The following is a 22,598-nucleotide window of genomic DNA, read 5'->3' on the forward strand; positions in this document are numbered from 1 at the left end:
ATTTGACCTTTTAAATAAAGTACTTTTTATTTAATTTATTTAATTGTTCTATATTTATTCATAAATTCTTCAAATATTTTTTATATTGTGTATTTTTGTTGTACAGTTATTGATTTATTTTTTAACTTTAGTTTTTATATTTTATTTTATTCTTTCCTAGTTTTATTTACCCTGTATTTTAATTTTCATATTTATTTCCTTTACTATTCATAGTCTTCTATTTTAGGTCACGAGCAGTTGTCTAAGCATTTCACTGCATATCGTACTGTGTATGACTGTGTATGTGACAAATAAAATTTGAATTTGAATTTGATTTACTTTCAATATCTTAACAAGTTGCAGTGTCATACATGACCCCCAGGGGGATTATGAGTTGAAATTATAAACACTGTGCTGTATAAAGACAAGAACAGACATACTTTATGTATTGTCTGTTTGTGTGTGTGTGTGTGTGTGTGTAGGTGTAGATGTGTGTGCAGGTTCTCCGTGTGAGCAGCAGTGTATGGACAACTTCGGCCGGGTGGTGTGTACGTGTTACAGCGGCTACCGCTTCGACCGGGAACGACACCGGCAGCACCTCCACCCATACTGCTTAGGTGTGTGTGTGTCTGTGTGTGTTTGATTTTAGTCTCATTCTGTTCTTATAGAGATAATTATACATTATTAAATCACTAATAATGTGACCATTAAGGGACATGAGAGGAGAAAAAAATACGAATACGTTATAAAAGGAAAAAAAACTCATAGAAGAAAAAAAAAAATTCCTTTTTTTGGCAAGATGGATAATAGTTCTGAAGAGTCTGATTTATTACTTTGTAAATTATTAAAATTCACACACAAACATACACACGCGTATATATACGCTGTATATTTATGATGTATATACTGTAAAACTGCACTGATGAATACGAGGTGGTATTAAAAACTTTTAAGATTAGTTTCGTAACATGCACAGTCACTGGGAGCCCTCATATAACACTCATAAGTCGGCGTGCCAAAAGACATTGTCTTGTGACTATGCTATTCTGGTTTTGAAATGCTATTCCGCTATTTTGTCATGGACAGCAAGTTAGAACAAAGATCAAATGTGAAGTTCAGCGTGAAGCTGGGCAAATCTGCTAGACTGAGTGAATGTATTTTTTTGACATTTGGTGCATCGTGCATAGAGAATTCGTCCCCAGGGGCCAGACCATCAATAGCGAATTCTACCGCCTAGAATATCTACTGGTTTCAGACAGGAGTCAGAGTGGAGGGACGTACTGAGCTAATTAAAACTTTTTGGTACCACCTCGAGTATACAGTATAATGTGCAAACCTGATTAAGCGCTTAAGGTTGATTAGTTTTCTACAACAGCTTTATATAAATACATTATGGTGTCCAAGTCAAAGCAGGACCTTTAATTGTGCAGATCAACAGATCCCCGGTTATAATCCGAGGTTTCACTGTAAGAGTAAAAATTCTCTTTATCTCTCTATATAATCCCCTGATACACTAATGCACTCATCCCAGTGTTTCACTAGTGCTTGGATACTATAAAACAGTGATCAGTAATGTTTGTGTGTGTATGTGTTATATGGTGTGGTGTGATCACTCGCTGCCCCACTTGGTGCCAAGTGTGTATTGTGTCTCAGGTGTGTGTAGTGTGCTCTCTCCCTGTGCTCCTCCAGTAGGTGGGGCAGTTTGTCAGGGAGGCACTTAAAGTTGGGGATGATTTTATTGAATTTGATGAAGAATTCAGTGTGAATGTGATGATATTTCAGGTGTTCACTGAGTCTCTCTTTCTCTCTCTCTCAGATGTAGACGAGTGTGAGGAGTCTAACGGGACGCTGTGTGAGCATGTGTGTGAAAACACACCCGGCAGTTTCCGCTGCCATTGCGGTCCTGGATACACTCTAGCTGGAGACCAGCACTCCTGCGTACCTGCACACAAACGTGAGTGTCAGTGTGTGTGTGTGTGTGTGTGTGTATGTGTGTGTTTGTGTTTTGTAGTGACTTATAACAATCACTCAATATTATAACAGTCACTAGAATAAAATGAAAGATGAAAATCTAAATAAGCCAACAAATTGACATTTTTATGTGCGTGTGTGTGCGTGCGTGCGTGCGTGTGTGTGTGTGTGTGTGTGTGTGTGTGTGTGTGTGTGTAGTCTCTCCCCCACACTCTGCAGGGAAGTCTGAGACACAGATGAGCACCGGTTCCTGCTCTCTTACATGTCAGGACATCATGAACATGAGGACCAGCCTACAGCAGCTCAAACACCGTCTGGGACACACACACTCCACTGGACAGGTAACACACACACACACACGCACAATACACATCATTGTATTAAATTTATTGTACTAAACATTATGTACCTGCATATATACATATACAGAGTCAGCCTAAAGATGTATACACATGTAAGCATATTTTAGTAAAATATAATAATAATAATACCAAACAAAGAGATGCTTACCCATGGTCTGTCTCTGTAGAATAAACCAAGAAAAAACAGGAATGTATAGTAAATTTAAGCGCCATCCTAATATTTTTTTTTATAAATTGAGCAAGAGAAGTGTAAAGATAATGCAAAGAAATTGGCATGAAAAATTTATTATAATGGAAAAGATATAATCACTTGGTACAGATGATGAGGTATATGACGTAACATAATATGGTAGAAAAACCTAAACATAATGGGAGGACTTTTTAGAAAAAGTAAGACTATAATGGGTTAAAACATTTGGTAAGGAATGAAAAAAAGAAGTACTGAGGAGGAGATACGGTGTGCATCCCTCCCCTTATAAACTGTATATAATGAGTGTGTATGTAACCGTCAGACAGTCTGCTCTTGATCACGCTTGGATTTATGACCTAAGCATTACAAGTGCGGCTCACTTGGGTTTTATTGCTGCAATAAATCCTGCTCACTTCATTCAGATCTGCGCAGAGTCCTGAGTCGTTCGTTGGTTCTTTTGACTGGAGATACAGCTTTTGTTTAATATTTTATAATTAGGTAACATTAACAAGTGGAAGACAAAAAAATCTCCCACACACACTCCAGGAAAAGAAAACTTTTTTGGTATAAATATGTAATATAATCTAATTGAAAACTACATTTGTTAATATGTGTTATATTGATGAAATGCATCTTAATTGCGAGTAACATGGTTTGCGAGTGTTTCGCTAGACGAGCAAAATTTGTAAATAAATTTTGACTTTATGTGTGTAGATTAGATGGACTTGGAAGCACATCATGTACTACTTGAAAAAGAAATTTAATGCGTTGAGGCTCGGCTTTCCAGATCTCAGTCCAGGTCACTTTCCTCTCAACTGCATTTTCCCATCTTGTGCAAGCCCCCTGTAGCCTCAATTCCACAGCCTTGCAGGATCTCGTCTCCTCCACTGCTGCTCTTACCTCCTCTTGAACAAGGCGCCGCCTACCCTTTCCTCTGGTGTTTATTTGGGAAGTCAGAAAGGATCCTAAGCCAGCTCTGCCTTTTGAGACCGCTCCCACCAGGCTCCTCTGCCGTAGCCTTGCCTCAGCCTCCTGGACTGCCTCCTCTGCCCTCCACTTCCTGCCTGTCCTCACTTGGATCCCAGCCTTAGCCACTTTTGGATCTCTAGAGTCCCTGTACTGCAACACTTCTCTAGCCTTCGTTACCTTAAATTCCTCTTCCAAGGATTTGAAGGGCAGCTGCAGTATGTTGTTATGCCCATAAAGTGCGATGCTGCTCAGGCTCTTTGGCAACCCAAGCCATCTCCGCAGGTGGTTGCTGACTTTCCTCTCTAGGATCTCAACAGTAGAAATTGGAACAGCATAGATGAGGAGGAGCCACAGGATTCTGGGAAGGATGCCATGCTGGTAGACCCAGGCTTTAAACTTTCCAGGTAGACCAGACTTGTCCACAGATTTCAGCCAGCCATCCAACTCAGCACAAGTTGACTGGATAGATGATGAGTCTTTCAGAGAGCTGTCAAAAACCTTGCCCAAGCTCTTGACTGGCTTCTCTGAGATTGTTGGTATGGCTATACCTTTGATGTAAAACCGGAACTTGTCGTCCACCTTGCCTTTCTTCAGCACCATAGACCTTGATTTGGAAGGTTTGAAATGCATCCGGGCCCATTCCATTAGCTTCTCAAGTCCCTTTAGAATCCATCGGCAGCCTGGCACCGATTCTGTCGTGACTGTTAGGTCATCCATGAACGCCCTGATGGATGGCTGCCGTTGTCCAGAATTCATTCGGGGCCCTCTGCACTCTGACTCAGCGGACTTGGTCAGCATATTCATGGCCAGGGAGAACAGCATCACAGAGATAGTGCAACCTGTGATGATACCTATCTCCACCTTATGCCAAACTGATGTGGTTGTTCCTGAAGAGACCCTCATTCTGAAATTGTTGTAGTAATCAGCTATGAGGTCTCTGCACCTATTTGGAACATGATGTTTTATCAGAGTGAGCTGGACTAACTTGTGTGGAATGGAGCCGAACGCATTTGCCAGGTCAAGCCATAACACTGACAGGTTGCCTTTGTTCTCTCTGGCCTCCCGAATTAGCTGTGACACCACACCAGTATGCTCCACACAGCCAGGCATACCTGATATGCCACCCTTCTGCACTGATGTATCAATATATTTGTTCTTTGTAAGGTAGGTGCACAGCCTCTTGGAAATGGTGCTAAAGAAGATCTTTGCCTCCACACACAGCAAGGAAATAATGCGGAACTGATCTAAATGGGTGGAGTTTTCCTCCTTTGGAATCCACACCCCTTCTGCCACTCGCCATTGATCTGGGATCTTTCCCTTCCTCCAGAAGACTCGCAAAATTTTCCACAGACGCTGTAGGAGTTTGGGACAGTACTTGTACACTTTGTATGAAGTGCCACTAGGTCCCGGAGCAGAACTCGCTCTTGCTTTGTGTACAACCTCTCTGACTTCCTTTAGCTGCAAATCTGATGTATTAAACTGCACCTCTGGTTCTGGTGGATCTATGAGAGTATTACACTCTCCCAGCTCATGCATTCTATAGGAGTCACTGTACATCTGTGTGAGGTGATGGTTAATTTCTTCCTGAGAAGAGCCAAGTCTTCCACTGCGCTTCTGCCCCAGCAGCTCTTTAGTAAACTTGAAAGGGTTGGCAATAAAGCTTGCTCGTCTGCGTGCCCTCTCGTGGCGTCGCCTCCTGTGCCACTCTGCCCGGCGGAGAACCCTAATCTTCTTCCGGAGGATACACATTAACTGGGCAAGTCCAATTCGTCCCTCCTCTCCTGCCCCCTTATACTGGGACTTCAGAGCTTTCATCTCCTTCCTGATGTCATGTATCTTCGCTGCTCTCTGATTTTATGTAAGAAGTCCCGGAGCTTCGCTTCTCCTCCTCACCAAACCGTTCAGCTGCAATGCTGACAATAATGGTAGTCATAACTTGAAGTTTCCGGTCAGCCTCTCCTTTTGTTGTTATCTCCAGCATTTGGTCAACATCATCGTCAAACTGTTTCCACAATGACGTCATGGTGGCTGCAGGCCATTTAATCCGCCTCCGATCTGACTTGATGTTTAAGGGATTAGTCGACAGCACTTGGAGGTTCCGGGCACTGTGGGGTGACTCCGGGCCAGGCTCCTCCTGCGTCTCACCAGGTTGAGCACCTGTGCGTTGTGTTGCTCCTGCTCCCAACAAACACTTCATCTTTGTTTGGTGGATTTTTAAGCCATGGATGTTCTTGCAGACTTTACCACATGTACACTGTTTGCTCATTGTCGTTTGTCCGTTGCCTGTGTCTGTTACCAATGTGTCCATCAGTTTGGGATGCTCATCCTCCCCCCCTCTCGGGCACCCCTGGGGGTATTTTCCTAATGAATTCGTAGTACCTAGATTGGTGTCCTCCTCTCGGTGGACACAGAATGGGTTGCCAGCCCACTCTGCCCCGGTTGCTGTCTCTCCAAGCTGTCACTGTCTCTCCAGTAGTCACCACACTATTCATGGTTGTCATCCAGTCTTTCCTGGCTGTCACTGATGTCTCAGGGTGTACACTATGTAAATACATCTGCTGATGCATCTGGACACATCTTCAGTGATATTCCTGGAATCATTGGGTGTTTCGGGTCTTTCAACATCATACACCCTCAACCAGGTGACCCAGCCAGGGTTGATCAGACCCTAGCTTGTGTCCAGATGGCTAACTAGCTACCATGACTCCATGGTTGGCCTCGCTTAAGCCACAGTCATCTTGAGGCCCTTTCTGGCACTTCGGTGGTACTGCGGATAGCTCTCCTCTTTCGCTCTCCAATGATGCCTAAACTACTTAAGGCTCGGGCTAAGGAACGGGCCGCAAAATCTCTGGATCCAACCTCCACTGGAAGGCACCTTGCTCTTTACCCAGCCTGCTGACAGTCACTGACTAGTCCTGCGTACCTGGATAGCTTCCTCTCAAAGGCTTCATCCAAGCGGTCTTCCCATGGGACTGTAAGCTCCAACAGCACAGCTTGCTTAGTAGCCTCAGACACAAGTACAATGTCTGGTCGAAGGGTGGTAATAGCAATGTGGCTGGGGAACTTCAGCTGTCGTTCAAGGTCCACCAAAAGCTGCCAATCCCTAGCTGAGGTCAGGATCCTTACTGGAGTTCTTTTGACTGAGGTTACCTGCTCCCCAGCTCTACAGTATGTGTGAGAAAAATGTGTCTAGATAATAATTAGATGAATGAATATAATGTATATAATCAACAATACTGTTTAACAGTGTGACTATGTGTATGCGTTTAAAGCATCTTTTATTTTGTGTTTGCATGTGTGTGCGCATGAAAGTCATCCTTTCACGTGCATGTGTACTTTTTATTAGACAAAGCAAATGCGTATAAAGCAAAAGCAAGTTTCATTAGAGAGGTTAAAGATCCATTTTCATGTGTCATTGGACGGCATGCTCCTCCCCCCTCCTCTCGCCTTCACATAAACACACACACACACACACACACACACACAGAAACGCCTATCTGTCTGGATTTATTTTTACTTTTTTTAAAGGTAAAGTGCAGGTAATTTTTTTCATTTTTACTTTGAATTTCATACTAATTATTTTAATGTATTTATTTTATTGGGGTTGTGAAACGAATAATTTGGGTTTCCATTATTTCTTATGGGTAAATTTTTGAAATACTAGCCCGCTTTTCATAAATATATATGATAATATTAATATTATATTAATATAACATACATCATACTATATTTTCTGACTGTGTATATTTATGTGTGTGTGTGTGTGTGTGTGTGTGTGTTTAGGTGATCTCACCTGATTTTGCTAACAGCAGTGAGAAGCCTCATCCTGGTAGAGTCGGAAAAAATCATGATTGCCACACCATGTCTGGTCCTCCAGGGGTGCCTGGACCTCCAGGCCTGCCAGGTACGTATACACACACACACATATTCACACACTCACACACACACACACACACACACACACTAGTATTCAACACTGCTTATTATTTCATTTTTCTTTTATCTAATAATCAGGACCTCCAGGACAGAAAGGAGAGCCTGGTACCATTGGTACTCCAGGTCCTCAGGGGCCGAGGGGTGATATGGGCCCTATGGGTCCACAGCCGGACATGGCACATGTTAAGAGGGGACGCAGAGGGCCAGTGGTGAGCACTTACTGCCATACACACACACACACACACACACACACACACACACACACATGAATAACACTATTTTTTTTGTAAAAAAAATCCTTAGTAACACTTGTTTCCTTAGGGACCGCCAGGAGCACCTGGAAGAGATGGACTTAAGGTGTGTGTGTGTGTGTGTGTGTGTGTGTGTGTGTGTGTTGAGAATGCATTAAGGATTATGTATATAAGTACTATGTCTGGAATAAAACTGAGATTTATTTGAAACGTGTATGTACACTATAATAGACCCTTTATAACAGAACTCTGGTGTGTGTTTGCTTATGCAGGGTGAAAAGGGTTCTCCTGGACCCCGAGGACCACCGGTGAGTTTACATGTTTGATCTAGAGTTAAAATCTCCCAAACTAAGAAGCAGGGCAATTTATAATAAAGTCAGTTCAGCAAATACACGAAACACACTTAATAAAACTAAAGTTTATTACAAATAAGTTTGAATTCCCTATTCAGTATATCCATAGTATTTCAGTATATCCATAAAAAATAAATTCAATTAAATTCAATTAAATTTTATTCGTATAGTGCTTTTAACAATTGTCATTGTCCCAAAGCAGCTTTACACAATCAAAAGAATTATTTAAGTTTGTATGGAATGTGAATGTGTATGAATCAAAATGGTCAGTTTGTCCCTGGTGAGAAACCTTAAGAGGAACCAGACTCAACAGGGAACCCATCCTCATCTGGGTGAAACAGAGAGCAGTAAATGATCTGCATTTATACAGTGTGTTAGGTGGCAGTCAGTTCAGCTATAACAGTTGATGTTAATTGATGTTAATATGGAGTCCAGGTAGTCCTAAACTATCAAACGATAAAGTCCTCAGAGAATCTGCTACCAACACCAGTCGAGGCCAGAACCATCTTCTAGGTGAAATGGGAGGGAGGGTTGCCTCAGGAAGGGCAGCCGGTGTAAAACCTGTGCCGAGTTGTTGTGCAGACCGAATGGTCCGCTGTGGCGACGCCTCAATGGGAACAGCTGAAACAACTAATTAAGTGCATTTTGAAAAAAGTCTTCTCCTTTAAAAAAAAAAACCTTTATAACAAAACAAAACAAAAATATTTACCTAGCCCATCCCTCACCTCTAGTTCTGGGCAGCTTTTCTTTTTTTTCTCTTTCTTTAGGAAAACCCAGTTTCATGATCAATGCATGATCTGAGCTTTATTTCAATTGGAAGAGCTTCTTTTTTTTAAGATGTATTTTGGAGACCTCTGAAACTCACATTGGTGAAGGCATTAAAATATACAATAATCTCCTTTGAACAGTTGATATAGAGATGTATATCTACTTCTGCTCTGTAAAGCTTTATAACGGCTCTAATCTGAGGTGCTGTTTGTTAATTGGTGACTCTAAATGGACTTTTGTCTTACTTTCCTGTGATAGTCTTTTTGAGTGACAGTTTCATCATGGTGCTTGATGGGTTTTGCAAATGTCATTCTTAATTTGCTTTAGATCGCTTAAGATATCTAAAATTGTACATCTCACAGGTTGCAAACATGTCATGTGATCTAAAATGAAATGTTGATTTGAAACCTTTCAACTTTTACATTTTATTTACCCTAAATAGAATTAAGTATTAAAACTTAATATTAAGGAAAAAATACATCAGTTAAAATGTATTAATTATTTTTTTAGTTCAGATAATCAATAAATACAATAATTCGGGTGAATATGCAGTTTTTAAATGGTGATTTTATCTATTGAGGGTAAAAAAAGCTGTCCAAACCTACTTGGTCCTATGTGAAAAAGTAATTGCCCTCTTGCTAAATTATGAATGCACTGTGATTTTTGGGAACCGAGTTAAATTTCACTTGCCACACTCATACCTGGCTACTGCCAGACCCGTTGAATCAAGAAATAACTTACAACAGAACTTTGTTTTTATTCAGATTAACCTTGTGTAATATTTAAATCTGTGTAATGATCTGAATCATTTAAGTGTAACAAATACGCAATTAAATCTGAATAAATACTTTTTCCACCACACTGTGTCTGATTAGAATTAAATCAAATTTCCTACATAGTGGCACAAACAATGCTGCGCTCAACTGGTTGTAAATTAAACAAGAAGTGACTATAATGCAGTTGCAGCAGGTGAAAATGGGAAAAGAATAAATAAAACGAAGTGGTCATCAGAACTTTGCAAATGTCTTGAACCACTTCTCATTTCTACATATTAATTTAAATAAAACGATGTATAATAAATAAAAGAACAAATGTTTTACTGTGACGGGCTTTATGTACAGTATAAACCTCAGCAGCAACCTCGTTTCCCCTCTCATCTGTTCCAACCAGCATTTAGCATTAGCAGTACACTAATCAGCAGCCTGATCACCTGATCATCTGCACCTGTTTCTCACTGATTCATGCTTTAAGTTAAATGTTTTTTAAAGCTTGACTGATTCATAAGTCACTGTATGGCTTAACAAACAAAAACCATTCCCCTGAAACTGCTCAGGTACAGGGACTAGATGGGAAACGAGAGCTGAACAAGTCCTTCAGGAAGCCTGGAGACCTATTCCTCAAGATAATATAAAAAATATAAGAAAGTCTGAAATTTGTGGAAACAAAAGATAAAGAAATTATAGGGGGGCAAAACTTTTGCACAGTGCTGTATGTCAGTACAATGTTATTTCTTCTTGCTTGTAAACTTCCTGCCCATCTCCGCTTTAGGGACCTCCAGGATCTTTCGATTTCCTCCTACTGATGGTGGCGGATATCCGGCATGACATCACCGAGCTGCAAGACAAAGTTTTTGGAAAGAGGACAGACTTCATACTGGACACGCCCGCAGACTCCATGGGGGAGGCGGAGTTTAAAGACACGGATGGTTCAGGACAAGACGAGATGACGCTCAATAATACATGACGGATGCGACAACCGGGAGGGTGAGAGACCCTAAATGGCTAGTGAGGACATAAAACTGGAGCTGGCTGTCTTCAGGAGTGAAACAATGGACAAATCAAGCAAGCTGTCTCCTCATGGGTGTACAGAGAGCTATGATAACCCTGAACACTGGCGGTGAAATGAGTTCGAATTGTGTAAATGGAGAAAGTCTGATATGCTAGTGGTGTGCTATTATAGAAAAATAATCAACAGTGTGCTGGTGACTTGAAGTGGAGTCTTTGTTACCATCCTAAAATTTATTATGCTGTGGTTTTATTCCTTTTATACCACCACAGTTTGCCCTTGATTACGTTTTTATGAATTCATTTAACAAAGATGTCATGCTTTTTTTTTTTTTTATCTCTTTAGGTTAATGATTATTTAATGGAACATCAAGTCATGTTATAAAAGCAACTATAAACAGTCCTTCATAAACAGTCGTTTCTTTACCACTCTCTCATTTAATAAGAGATCAGACTGAAGACTTTTTCATGTCGGAAAACTTAGTTATAGATTTGCCCCTAACTGTTACATAGCACTGGTAATTGAGACTCCCTTCCCAAATACATAAAGAAGCATGTCCTTAACCTCGCCACATTTTTCACATCAATTAGTGTGAAAATTATTCAGATTTTCATAATTTGTTTATGCAGCGCATTAGCTGTACCATGCATGGTAAAAAAATTTATAATGTATTACATGTAGAACAAATGCACAGTATCTTGTCCTGCACTTGTGTAGCTTCCAAACAACTAACTGAACATGCATTAGATGTTTTTAAGGAAGGCTGGACTAGACAATCGTCTGAGAGTTGGCGGTATTGTTACCTACTGGATTTTAACTGCAATTGAATTGAGTTTAAAGTGAAACTTTCATATTCCACCAGCAGAGGGAGACAAAATTCAGAAAACAGATACTGTAGATGTTTATCTCAGGATACTTATGGCATGAGGCAGAGTACACCCTGGATGGCATGCCAATCCATCACAGGGCACACACATTTACACACACTTATTCACAAACTTTGGGCAATTTGGAAACGCCAATTAGTCCAATCTGCATGTCTTTAGACTGTGGAAGGTAGTTCACCAAGCACGAGGAGAGCAGGCAAACTCCGTGGAGGTTCAAGACCACAGTGCTGACCACTACACCACCATGCCACCCAGATAGCGCTCACCAAAAAAAAACATTATTTTAGGTCAAGGCTCATCCTGAAATAAAGTACATGTTGGTACATTATGCAGGGATTTACTTTTTTATTCAGACTCAGCAATGTAATCACCTATTCATATAAACCCTATACAAATAATGACTATGATGTATATCTTCTACTTCAAACAAAAGTTAAAGTATGCAGCATTTCAGCTCATCATGATATGCGATTTCTGTGTGGCTTGCAATAAAGAATAACGACAATGCTTCCCACTCCTATTTGACCTTTTTGTTCTTTTTATTGATATCGTTTCATCAGAAAAAAATATGTCTTTATTTCGTATTTTTCTGCTGAGACAGAAAGCAGCTCTTCGGCTCTGCAATAAAATGCCAATTTGTTTAATTACATCACATACTGTAAATTCTTTGCATGTTTCACATTTGCAACATTGCAGTCGTTGGCATGATTTTATCATGGACATAAGCAATTCTTTTAAGTCACGCTCACAACCATCTTTTAGAAGTATGTGGCCTACTATTGCAGTGCATATACACTCGCACACAAACATGCAAATATGCAACCTCGACATGCACATATTTGGAAAGTCCATGGTCCTGTCAAACACACCCTTTTCTGTACAGCTGCAACAGTGTTGTCATGTTGCCATGGGAACAGATTATGACAAAACATGTGTATCAGGAATTTGACTTCATTACATCATTTGCTGCTTCATGGCCAAGCTAAGATCTTGTAAAGTCAATTGCCTTAAGTCAACTGAGTGACAGGATCATATGATCTAATTTCCTAACCAGCAAAAACGAAAAAAAAAAAAAATTTTTTTTTTTTTTTTTTTAATGTAAGCTACAGCTAATATTCCATCCATCAATCTAGGAACCTCTGTAGGTCAACTAGGGACCGGGGAGGATATCGATCCACCAAGCACGGGGAGAACATGCAAACTCCATGCACACAGACCCCAAAATGGGAATCGAACCCTGCCAAGCCTGCCTTTATAATTATGATGCAGGATGGGGTCATCCGTACACTCCCAGTGTCCTATGGTCCTCAGGTTTACATGGCACATAATGTGAGCATGGGAAAAGGTTCGGTGTGAACAGAACCCTGTGTTGACAGTTGTAGGGTCCTATTTTCCTAGGGTCCCATGTTACTCAGGTCCTACAGTATATCCCCAGGGTTGTACAGTATGCTACCCTTTCGGTTAGCACATAACCGAAACCCGGAACAGATGCTCCCCAACTCTCTATCCAGTCTAGAATTCTCCATAAAAAGATAATTATTAGTTTTACAACATACAGTACAGTAGATATGCATTCATCTAGAAACCTCTGTAGTTAAACTGGGGACCGTGCAGGTCCATTATTGCCATTTTGTAAGAGTGTGATAGGACATCCGGTCAACATTCACACACTATGGGCAATTTGGGAACACTAATTATCCTAATGTATTTGGAGTATAGGAGGGAACCGGAGTACCTAGAGGAAATCCACCAGGCATGGTGTGAACGTGCAAACTCCATTTACATAGACCCACGGCGGGAATCAAACCTGGAGGTACGAGACGACAGTGCTAACCACTAAGTCACCGTGCCCTTTCAGTATACAGTAGATACAGTGAATATAGTCAAAGATATTTGGAAATGAATAATATAAGTAGCTCAAGCAGAGGTTTTGCGAGCAATCCTAATGAAAATGATCAGAATAAAAATGTGAACATTTAAATATTCTTACAATACCGAAGAACAAAGTCAAGGAACAATTCAATCTACAAAGTGACATTAAACATCTGAATATTATATTTTCATATCAACCTTAAATCATCCTTGACTGTTCACCAAAGATGTTTTTTTTTCTTTTAACTCCTTTGTCCTGAGTACAAAGTTACATTTGGTTTCGCTAGATGTCGAGAGATTAAGTCACGGTCGGCCTGCTGTCTATCACGTCACATGTCGGACGTCTGCTTTTAGTGTCTCACATGGCTGAGACGTCTGATAATTTAATTCATCTCAAATAACTACAGTGGATGAAGCTAAGAGAAGAGGGAAGCTGTCTTTTTGGAGTTTGTACTGTAAAGTCGAACACCACTAAGTTTGTGAACAAAAGCTAAACATGTCATAGGTACGAATCTACGTCTCAGGACTAGACTGGATTTGAGACCACATGTTAGACAGTAAGTCTTAAGCAACGCCACAAAAGGTCAGACGAGTTTATTTCTCGCTCAGGAGCCACCTAGTGACTTCCAGTGTGATCTTAGTGCTGAATGAGTTTCAGTGTTTGAGTCTTCTAGCTCCTGTGACTATTGTGCCTAAGTCACAATCACACACAATCAACATGTAATTATCTCCCGCGGCGTCGCGGCTAGTCTGCAGTCTGCCTTCTCGTGTGTCAGCCCTGAAAAAAGGTGCTGCGGTGAGGAAAATGCTCCATTGTTGTCTCAATTCGGATGCGTCTCTCTCCGGCCCTTTTATCACTGTCATACTGTGGAGTGCAACACCCCAGCTTCAAATATGCTCTACAGTATAACACCTTTTTTTTTGGAGTAGAACAGGATCATGGTGATGTATCATCAGGTTTGCAGCTAGAGACTTGTTATAGTGCAAAAAAAAAAAAAAAACATAGCACAGATTTTTATTAATACAATACAACTGTTTAAATGCTACACAACCCAATTAAAATGAATGGAGCGTAAACATTATACAGTGACATCACATCAGTTTACAAGAGAGAACTGTATATCCACAAAACCCCCTGATGAGTTCTTGGGTCTGATTCAGACGATGTTGAGTCATTTTTGGCAGATTATAGGTTTATAGGCATTAATGCACTCATCCCTATGAAGTGTTATTTTTAGAGTAATGCTTTTTAATGTTTTAGTGGAAAAAAGACATCCATTTCCATTAAAACATTAATAATTCCCATATTCCAGTCGTGGTCAAATTTACACGTTATAAAACTAATAATTACTAAACTTTTGTTTTATCTGACATATCCGAAAACCCAAATGCACAGTTTGATAGCTGAAGCTTCCTATGAACCCTAACATGTAAGCATATATATGACGGTTAAAAAAAAATACATATTTTATATTTTTATATATACAGTATATATATATATCTTTTTTTCTTTTTTTTCTGTCATATATTTATATCAGGTAAAAACAAAAGTTATTATTACTTACTTATTATGTGTACTGTAAATGACATGTACATAACATGTAGAACTCTTAAAATCAGTATATAATTATTATAATTATTATAATTATTATTATTATTATTATTTGGTTATAAAAACAACTATGCCACCCATTTTTTTTTTCTCAGTTGTGCTTGTACAGTTGTTAAAATTTACAGGTTAAAATGAACAAAAATTTACTTCATCATTTATATATATATATAATTTTTTTATGCAAAATTCTCGAAGTTTTAAGGGTTACATGTGACCCATTCACTTGTTAAAAAAACACTTTTTATGCATTTTAGACATTGTTTATCTCCAGTGTGGGGACAAACAAAAATGTGAGATAAAAAAAAAAAAAAAACGCCGTCTTTGCCCTTTTTCCTTTCCTGATTTTCTTCCTGTTTTGACCAGGGCTTTAAAATGCTAGTTTGAATTTTCCCCTAATGTAACCTTATATAATCGGCCGAGCTTGTTGTCCAGCTCTGTTCTTCTCTAAAGGAGTGCACGAAATACAATTTATTGCATTATTTGAGAACTATTTAAATTGTGAAATTTACAGTACACACATTTACAGTACTTTGGGGAACTTTGAAACCTGGGTCAATATAGGACATTAAAGCTGGCATCACTATGGCAATTACCATTACCATACCAAAAAACCCCGTTAGTAGTCATTATTGTAGGTATAGTTATACTACTCTGGCAACCCACTGATACACACACATACATAACCAATCATACTCTATAGCAAATTTGGAAATGCCAATCAACTAACAATGCATGTCTTTGGGCCACTGACGGAAACCGGAAGTACATGGAGGAAATCCACCAAGCCCTGAAGAACATACAAACTCCCAGACCAAGGTTTGAATCCTCAAGCATGTGAGGTGTGAGGACCAGACAGTTTTTGTAACAATTGACTTCCCACCACTGCATAATCGTGCAGCCAGTGGGTTTTGTGAGATGCTGTTGCTGTTTGACCGTCCTCGCTTTTTCCTTGTCTGCCATATTGATTGGCAACCAAAGTTATTCACTTTCCTGGCTGGCGTTTGGTAACATAATGATCATAAGAAACCAGTGTGATGGTCGGGTCTAAACTGGACCAGTCGAACATGGGGGCTAACATAAAGAGAAAGAAGAAAGCACTTTAGAAAGCAATTTAAAAATTATAGTAACATACTGTAGGGGACTAACTCATTTGGCATATTATTAGATGTGATGCAAAAATAAGTTTTTATTAAATAATCAAATATAATATAAAAATAATTGCCAAATTGCTCGGATGTAATTAAAATAAAACACTGTATTAATATAGGGCAATAATTGACTTTAATCGGTTCATCACACAACCCTGTTGCTGGTTATTGTTCTAGTACAGCACACCAGGAAGTGTTTTATTCCTTAGAATTCCCCTTTGAAAACTGCAGCATTACTGTAATTATTGTTCTTTCACCACTTTATGTCAGCAGATCAGAAGATGGCTTTTCGGCTCATTTGAAAAATAGAACTTACAAATAAAAATTATGAATTTTTTTTTAAAGTAAAGAAATAAAAGTAGCTCTTGTATGCATTCATGGCCTGTAAATTCCCCAGATACTAAAAAGCACAAAATCTAATCTAACACAACATGAGTGATCATATTATACTATTCTCAACACAATCAATATTAAGATTTTCTATTTATTTATATAAACAAACTTAAGAACCAATAAATAAAAATGTGGGGTCTTTTGTCTTATTTTAAATTTAAATTCTCATCCTTTTTATTTATCCCATTTATGAAGTGGGCGAGGTTTAAACAAGCCAAGTAGATTTTTTCCCCTACTGTTACCTCATATAAGAAGTTTTGCTGATCTCTAAAGGGGCGTGGCTCAGGAGTAGCTCACTTACACAGGCTTAAACACTGCAAAAATGAAACAGAGGGGGAAAAATGCATAACAGCTGATGGAATATGACACACACACACACACACACACACACACACAAAAACACATTAAAGAACCTCTAAGAACTTGTTAAAGAGATGGTAAAATATGGGACCTTTAAAGTTTGTTTAAACCAGTCAATATTAAAACAAAATACGTTTAAATGAGGTCACAACTACATATTGCTGATGGTTCAATTTGTGTAGCATTCCTTTGATCTTTTAGATTTTATTATAATTATTTTTTATTGGTCTTCAGTTTCGCTTATCCTGTACAGGCTTGTGTGCCTGGAACCTATTCCAGGATACTTTGGGCACGAGCTGCGGAACACCCTGGACAGGATGGCAATCCATCTCAGGACACACATGCACACACTATTGGCAAACCAGGAATGATTAAACCTAATCTGCATGTCTTTTAATTTTGTGGGAGGAAACCTATCAAGCACAGGGAGAATATGCAAACTCCATGCACACAGACCTTGAGGTGGGAAGCGAACCCGGACCCTGGAGGTGCAAGGCAACGGTGCTAACCACTATGCTACCGTCCTTGATATATATATATATATATTTTTTTTTATAACAATTATGCAACACATTATATTCTAGTTAAATAATCCAGAATGATTATGAGGTCATTTTCTTCCATTTATATCTTTCCCTCGTGACGTGGTAACCATACACCGCTGAACAGGTTTCTGTGACACTAACACTTAGAACATGTCCTTGTTTTCAAGAACAGGAACACAGCTAATTAAGTTCCTTTTAGTTGGCCTAAAATGCTAAACTTGATGGAATCTAAGGGACAGGCTCAAGCAGCGCTGGCAGACTGGTGTTGATTTCATTTTTGTAATTTGTGTGTGTGGTTTACACGGACCGAATGTGAGCTGCTCCTGTTGGCACTGGATGCCATTAGCAGCAGGAGATGGCTGTGTTTCCTGAGGAGCGATAAAGCAGAACCAGAGATGGACTGGAGCCAGGAAAGCGCTTCCTCAATGACTGAATACATTCCACCACTGATGATATGAGCGACAGGGAAGGGTTTTGATTACACACTCACACACACACACACACATACACACACGTGAAGGCCTAAGAACACAGCGTAGGCACGCATGTCGAACACGCGAACAAACATGCCTCTTATTATCCTGTATGTTTTGTTTAAAATAAAGAAAACAAACAAATAATTGAATAAAACAACTTGCCTTATTGAGACAAGCTACAAGTTAAAGATATGCCAACGCACACACTGTTCGGCACAGGAACAGTCCGTAATTAGAAATCGTGAGCCGTGTGATTATGGTTACAGGAAATCTGGGAGAGTCTTTTGAGGTCATGTTTGTATGTCAATCATTTTTCTGAGTGTGTGTGTGTGTATGTGTGTGTACTTGTTTTTACCAATCAAATCATGGCCTCTCTCACACATAATTAGCCCTGATATGAAGGTTAAATCAGGACAGCTTAGTACTATACGTCATACGGTGTATATTTATACCGGGAAAGGGATTAAATTAATGGCAAAAATAGAATATAAAGACGAGCGTAGACTGAGATCTGTTTCTCATGTTTTGGATTCCCTTAGTGGTAAAATCAGGTGTTGTATCTCAGTGCAGGTAGTCGGGGTCAGCGTGGCCGGCTCGCGTCTTACGTGCTGATCGACATGAAGCAGAGCTGAGAGCCGAGATAACACCTCGGGGAAAAGAAACACTGAAATAGCATCGACCCAGCCTCCATAAAGATGTAACACGGTTTGGGTTTAAGCTGCAGAGATAAACATCACTCTTTTAGTTTATTGTACAGTGCACCGTTTATAAGAGGGTGGGGAGAGAGAGGGGAGACCTCGCCTAAAGCTCTTAACACTGAGCACTTATTAAAATATCATTGCAGAAATAAATAGATAATAAACCAGAAATAAACTTTACTAACAAGCATTTAAATGTTATTAGTATTTAATTCTACCTCCCTATCCTCAAAACATAAAAACATGACTCAGATCCATCTAGGAACCTCTGTAGTCCAACTAGGGACCATGGAGGTCAGTGGTGATTAGCATTGTATTTATTCCCATTTGTAACATTCACACACTACGGGCAATTTGGGGACATGAATTAACACAATCTTCATGGCTTTGGAGTGTGGGTGAAAACCCACTAAGCATGGGAAGAAAATGCTAACTTCATGCACACAGACCTGGAGGTGGGAATCGAACCCAGACCCTGGAGGTGCGCGTCTTAACCACTAAGCCAGCTCTTATTTAACTATAATGCACAGTGCCAGTACTACCAATTAATTCTGGTGCAACCAGTTACAATTGAAAAGTCTTGTAATTATTAGAACATTATTAGAGTCTACTTGTGTGCAGTTAAAGAGTAGATACAGTACAGTAACACTGGAATCTGCACAAACCATTGCAGCCTTGCAGACACAGTACAGACTTTTTTATCAAACATATTGCGGACTTTTTCACACACTTGCGTAAATTGCACTCTACGGGGATAGTTTACAGTATATATATATTATATATATGATATCATATTATCATATATCATATATATATAGTCTTATTTCATATTGTTTTCATATTTCATATTTATTGTTTTTAATTCTGTTTTTATACCCATTTTTTATGTCCATCATTTTTCTGAGTGTGTGTACTTGTTTTTACTAATCAAAACAGGTTAGTAAATTAATTTTTTATTTATTTATATTTTTAAATTTTTTTATATTTTTATTTTAGATATTTTTATTCTATTTATTTAATATTTATGTTTAGATTATTTTATATTTATTTTTAACATTCATTAGGGGACATCAAAGAAACTACTGACAATGAAACTTGAAACCTGTATGAATGAAGGTTTAAAATTTTGCCCCCTAGTGGAAAAGCAAGGAATAGATTTTTCAACCACTGAATCTTTCCACCCCACAAGGCAGGTTTTAAGTATAAAACGATTCTAAACCCATTCTGAGAGTTGATCCTGGTTCTGAGAGCTGATGCTCGGGCGCACTCACACAGAATGTAATATAAACTGATCTATAGACTTGATTAAAATGAATAAAATAAATATATTACTATTTGCAATACATAAGCAGATTAATGCATGCATCGTGTACATTTAGAGACATTATGTGCAGTACTGTGCAAAAATTCTTGAGCCATGACTTATTATATACAATATATAAATATTTATTAATTTAAATGATGTAGACTAAATTAAATTAAAAATGGGTTTTTACTGCAACGTACCATAAAGTGCATAAAAACAATTAAAAATGTGTTGTTTATGTAACAATCTTAGCAGCGACCTCATTTCCTCTCTCGTCTGTTCCAACCACTCAGCATTCATAATCAGCCATACACTAATCACCGCCTGATCATCTGTCATCAGCTGCACCAGTTTCTCATCGGTTCATGCCTTAAGTTAGATGATGGTTTTTATGCTTGAATGATCCATACGTCACAGTTTGGCTTAACAAAGAAGAAACACTGCTCAGAAACTGCTCAGGCACAGGGACTGGACTAAACATGAGAAACAAAAGCCTGTAAAACGGTCTAAAATACAATATAAAATCTGTATTTTAGGAAGCAAAATAGGGAGAAATGTACAGGGGTCAATACTTTTGCACAGCATATATTTATATCTGAATTCAAATTACATAAAAAATAAATTTAGCTAAAAATTGTTTGATGTACAATATTTAATTCAGTTGAGCTATTGTTATCCTCATTTCATTATATCTCATACCCAAGATATGTATTAAATTCAGTATTTAAGCCCCGAACTCCAGTATACAGCAGAGCATGAGAGTACTTGATAGTGTTGATTATTTTCCAATATCAGCATCACCGAAAGTTTTTCGTTCCTCTTACACCACAGGAATATATTGTTTTTAATTTATTAGAGAATGACATCTCAAACATTCCCAAAAAGGTCCTGGTATTACTTACATCATTACATCATTCTCTTGCAAGAATGCTTTCTTTTGTCTGTATTGTTAAAACTACAACGAAAAAAATTAAGTAAACATGATGTGAAGAAACGGGGAGCCTAAAGAGACTTTGATGTAGTATTATCTAAAAACAAAAAAATATGAATTTGGTCTAACTGTTGAACAACTTTTAACAGCATTTAATGCACACCATATGCACTGCTAGATTTTATATATAAATTATGAGGGTGTGTGGTTTGATGTGTTTGTGTAGTGTGCTTGTGCATGTTGTGCTTTTTAAACAAGCTTTATACAGTACAGTCTTAAGGATAATAAACGTAATGTTATTTTATTACCAAATCCAGCTTAGATAAGCAGCAGTGATCAGTGCTGAGTGTGTGTGGCGTGCATGCATTACCGTAGGCCTCTTAGGGTTGTCGTGCATGTGGAGATGGTAATTAGCTGAAAAGATGAATCATTTGCGTGAGATCTTATGAAAACACTAAACTGCTTTACAAGATCTCAGGCTTTAGAGGTTTAGGGGTGTGGCTTAATCTGAGCTACGATATACAGAATAGTCGAAATGAAATCTTTCAAGAATTATTTCATTGGAAATAATTTTATATTTGATTGCTTCAAAATGGATTTTTTTTATTTTTATTTAATAGCATCGTTAGTTTTGTGGCACGTGAATGCAAAATTGTGCTCCAATATAAATGTTATAAAATATGCAATATTGCCATAATGTAGCACTTTAGTATTAGTGCTATACTTTAAAAAGTTTGTATCACACATCATACATCACATATTTAGTTATATTAATAATATTTTATTTCAATTATCTTTTGTTAATTATTTTGTTTACTCTGTTGTTTATTTCTTTTTGCTGCTGGTCTCTGAGAGCTACAAAACAAATTTTGTTGTATCACTACAATGACAATGAAGTCTCTTTATCTTTATAAAATATGACTTGTTTATTATGTTTATTTATTTATTTATTTATTTATTTATGTATTTGATTGATAAATTAATTAACTAATTAAACACTTTTGTAGAAAACAAACTCCTGGAATTTCCCTTAGGATCTAAAAGTTGTATGTCGTTCAACATTTACAGAAATAAAGAATGTTTTGTAAAATAATTTTTTTTGTGCTTTAATGAAAATAACACTTTAGTTATCAGTTTTATTTATTTATTGCATTTTACAGTAGAGTAAAAAAATATTTTCAGTTAATTATGTCCTTTAATACAACAGTAAGACTGTGAAGCAATTAAAAAAGAAAAACAAAAATCAAGAATTCACATAAAAACAGGAATTCATACGTTCCGGTTCCTGTCAGTATGCGATTCTGTCTGAACCAGGAACAGTGTGATACAGCAGAAACCATCGGACTGCATTGTACAGTAATTACAGCGAAACTCTCACAGTCTTAACCCTGCCTCAGAGATACCTCACACTCTTTGTTTTTAGGATAACTGGCTTGAAAGCGAGAACGAGAACGAGTGTCCATGTAAATATTTCGCCCTGTCTCCAGGGCCACTGAAGGCATGAGTTAAGTCCCAGGTGTGTGTCACACTCAGGTATGCAGCTGTGTGTGTGTGTGTGTGTGTGTGTAATGAGAGAAACATACACATGCAAATCAGCTATGCTTTCTCTCTCTCTCTCTCTCTCTCTCTCTCTCTCTCAGCCCATCACTGGTCCGCACGAAACATAGGCATGCTGCACAAAACCTGACAGGTGCAGGCGTGGTGTGCAGAGACACGATGTCTTCACACGCTAACTCATTCTCAAATCTGGAGCACAACGCCTCGGGCAGGAAAAAAAAAATACGCACACACATTCACACACACACA

The 22,598-nt window shown here is 38.5% G+C and overlaps 1 protein-coding gene across 1 annotated transcript in view; it reads left to right on the forward strand.

The window, feature by feature from the left end:
* Positions 1-12,030, forward strand: part of LOC128527472 (collagen and calcium-binding EGF domain-containing protein 1-like) — a 34,946-nt gene extending 22,916 nt beyond the window's left edge. The window contains exons 4-11 of the mRNA XM_053499865.1: positions 462-596; positions 1,796-1,933; positions 2,149-2,291; positions 7,255-7,375; positions 7,486-7,616; positions 7,729-7,764; positions 7,931-7,966; positions 10,328-12,030. Coding sequence (XP_053355840.1) covers positions 462-596; positions 1,796-1,933; positions 2,149-2,291; positions 7,255-7,375; positions 7,486-7,616; positions 7,729-7,764; positions 7,931-7,966; positions 10,328-10,522 — 935 coding nt within the window. The 3' untranslated portion in view covers positions 10,523-12,030. The remainder of the gene's footprint in view (positions 1-461; positions 597-1,795; positions 1,934-2,148; positions 2,292-7,254; positions 7,376-7,485; positions 7,617-7,728; positions 7,765-7,930; positions 7,967-10,327) is intronic.
* Positions 12,031-22,598: the final 10,568 nt, after the last annotated feature.

Source organism: Clarias gariepinus, chromosome 7 (genome assembly GCF_024256425.1).
Source record: "Clarias gariepinus isolate MV-2021 ecotype Netherlands chromosome 7, CGAR_prim_01v2, whole genome shotgun sequence".
NCBI lineage: Eukaryota > Metazoa > Chordata > Actinopteri > Siluriformes > Clariidae > Clarias > Clarias gariepinus.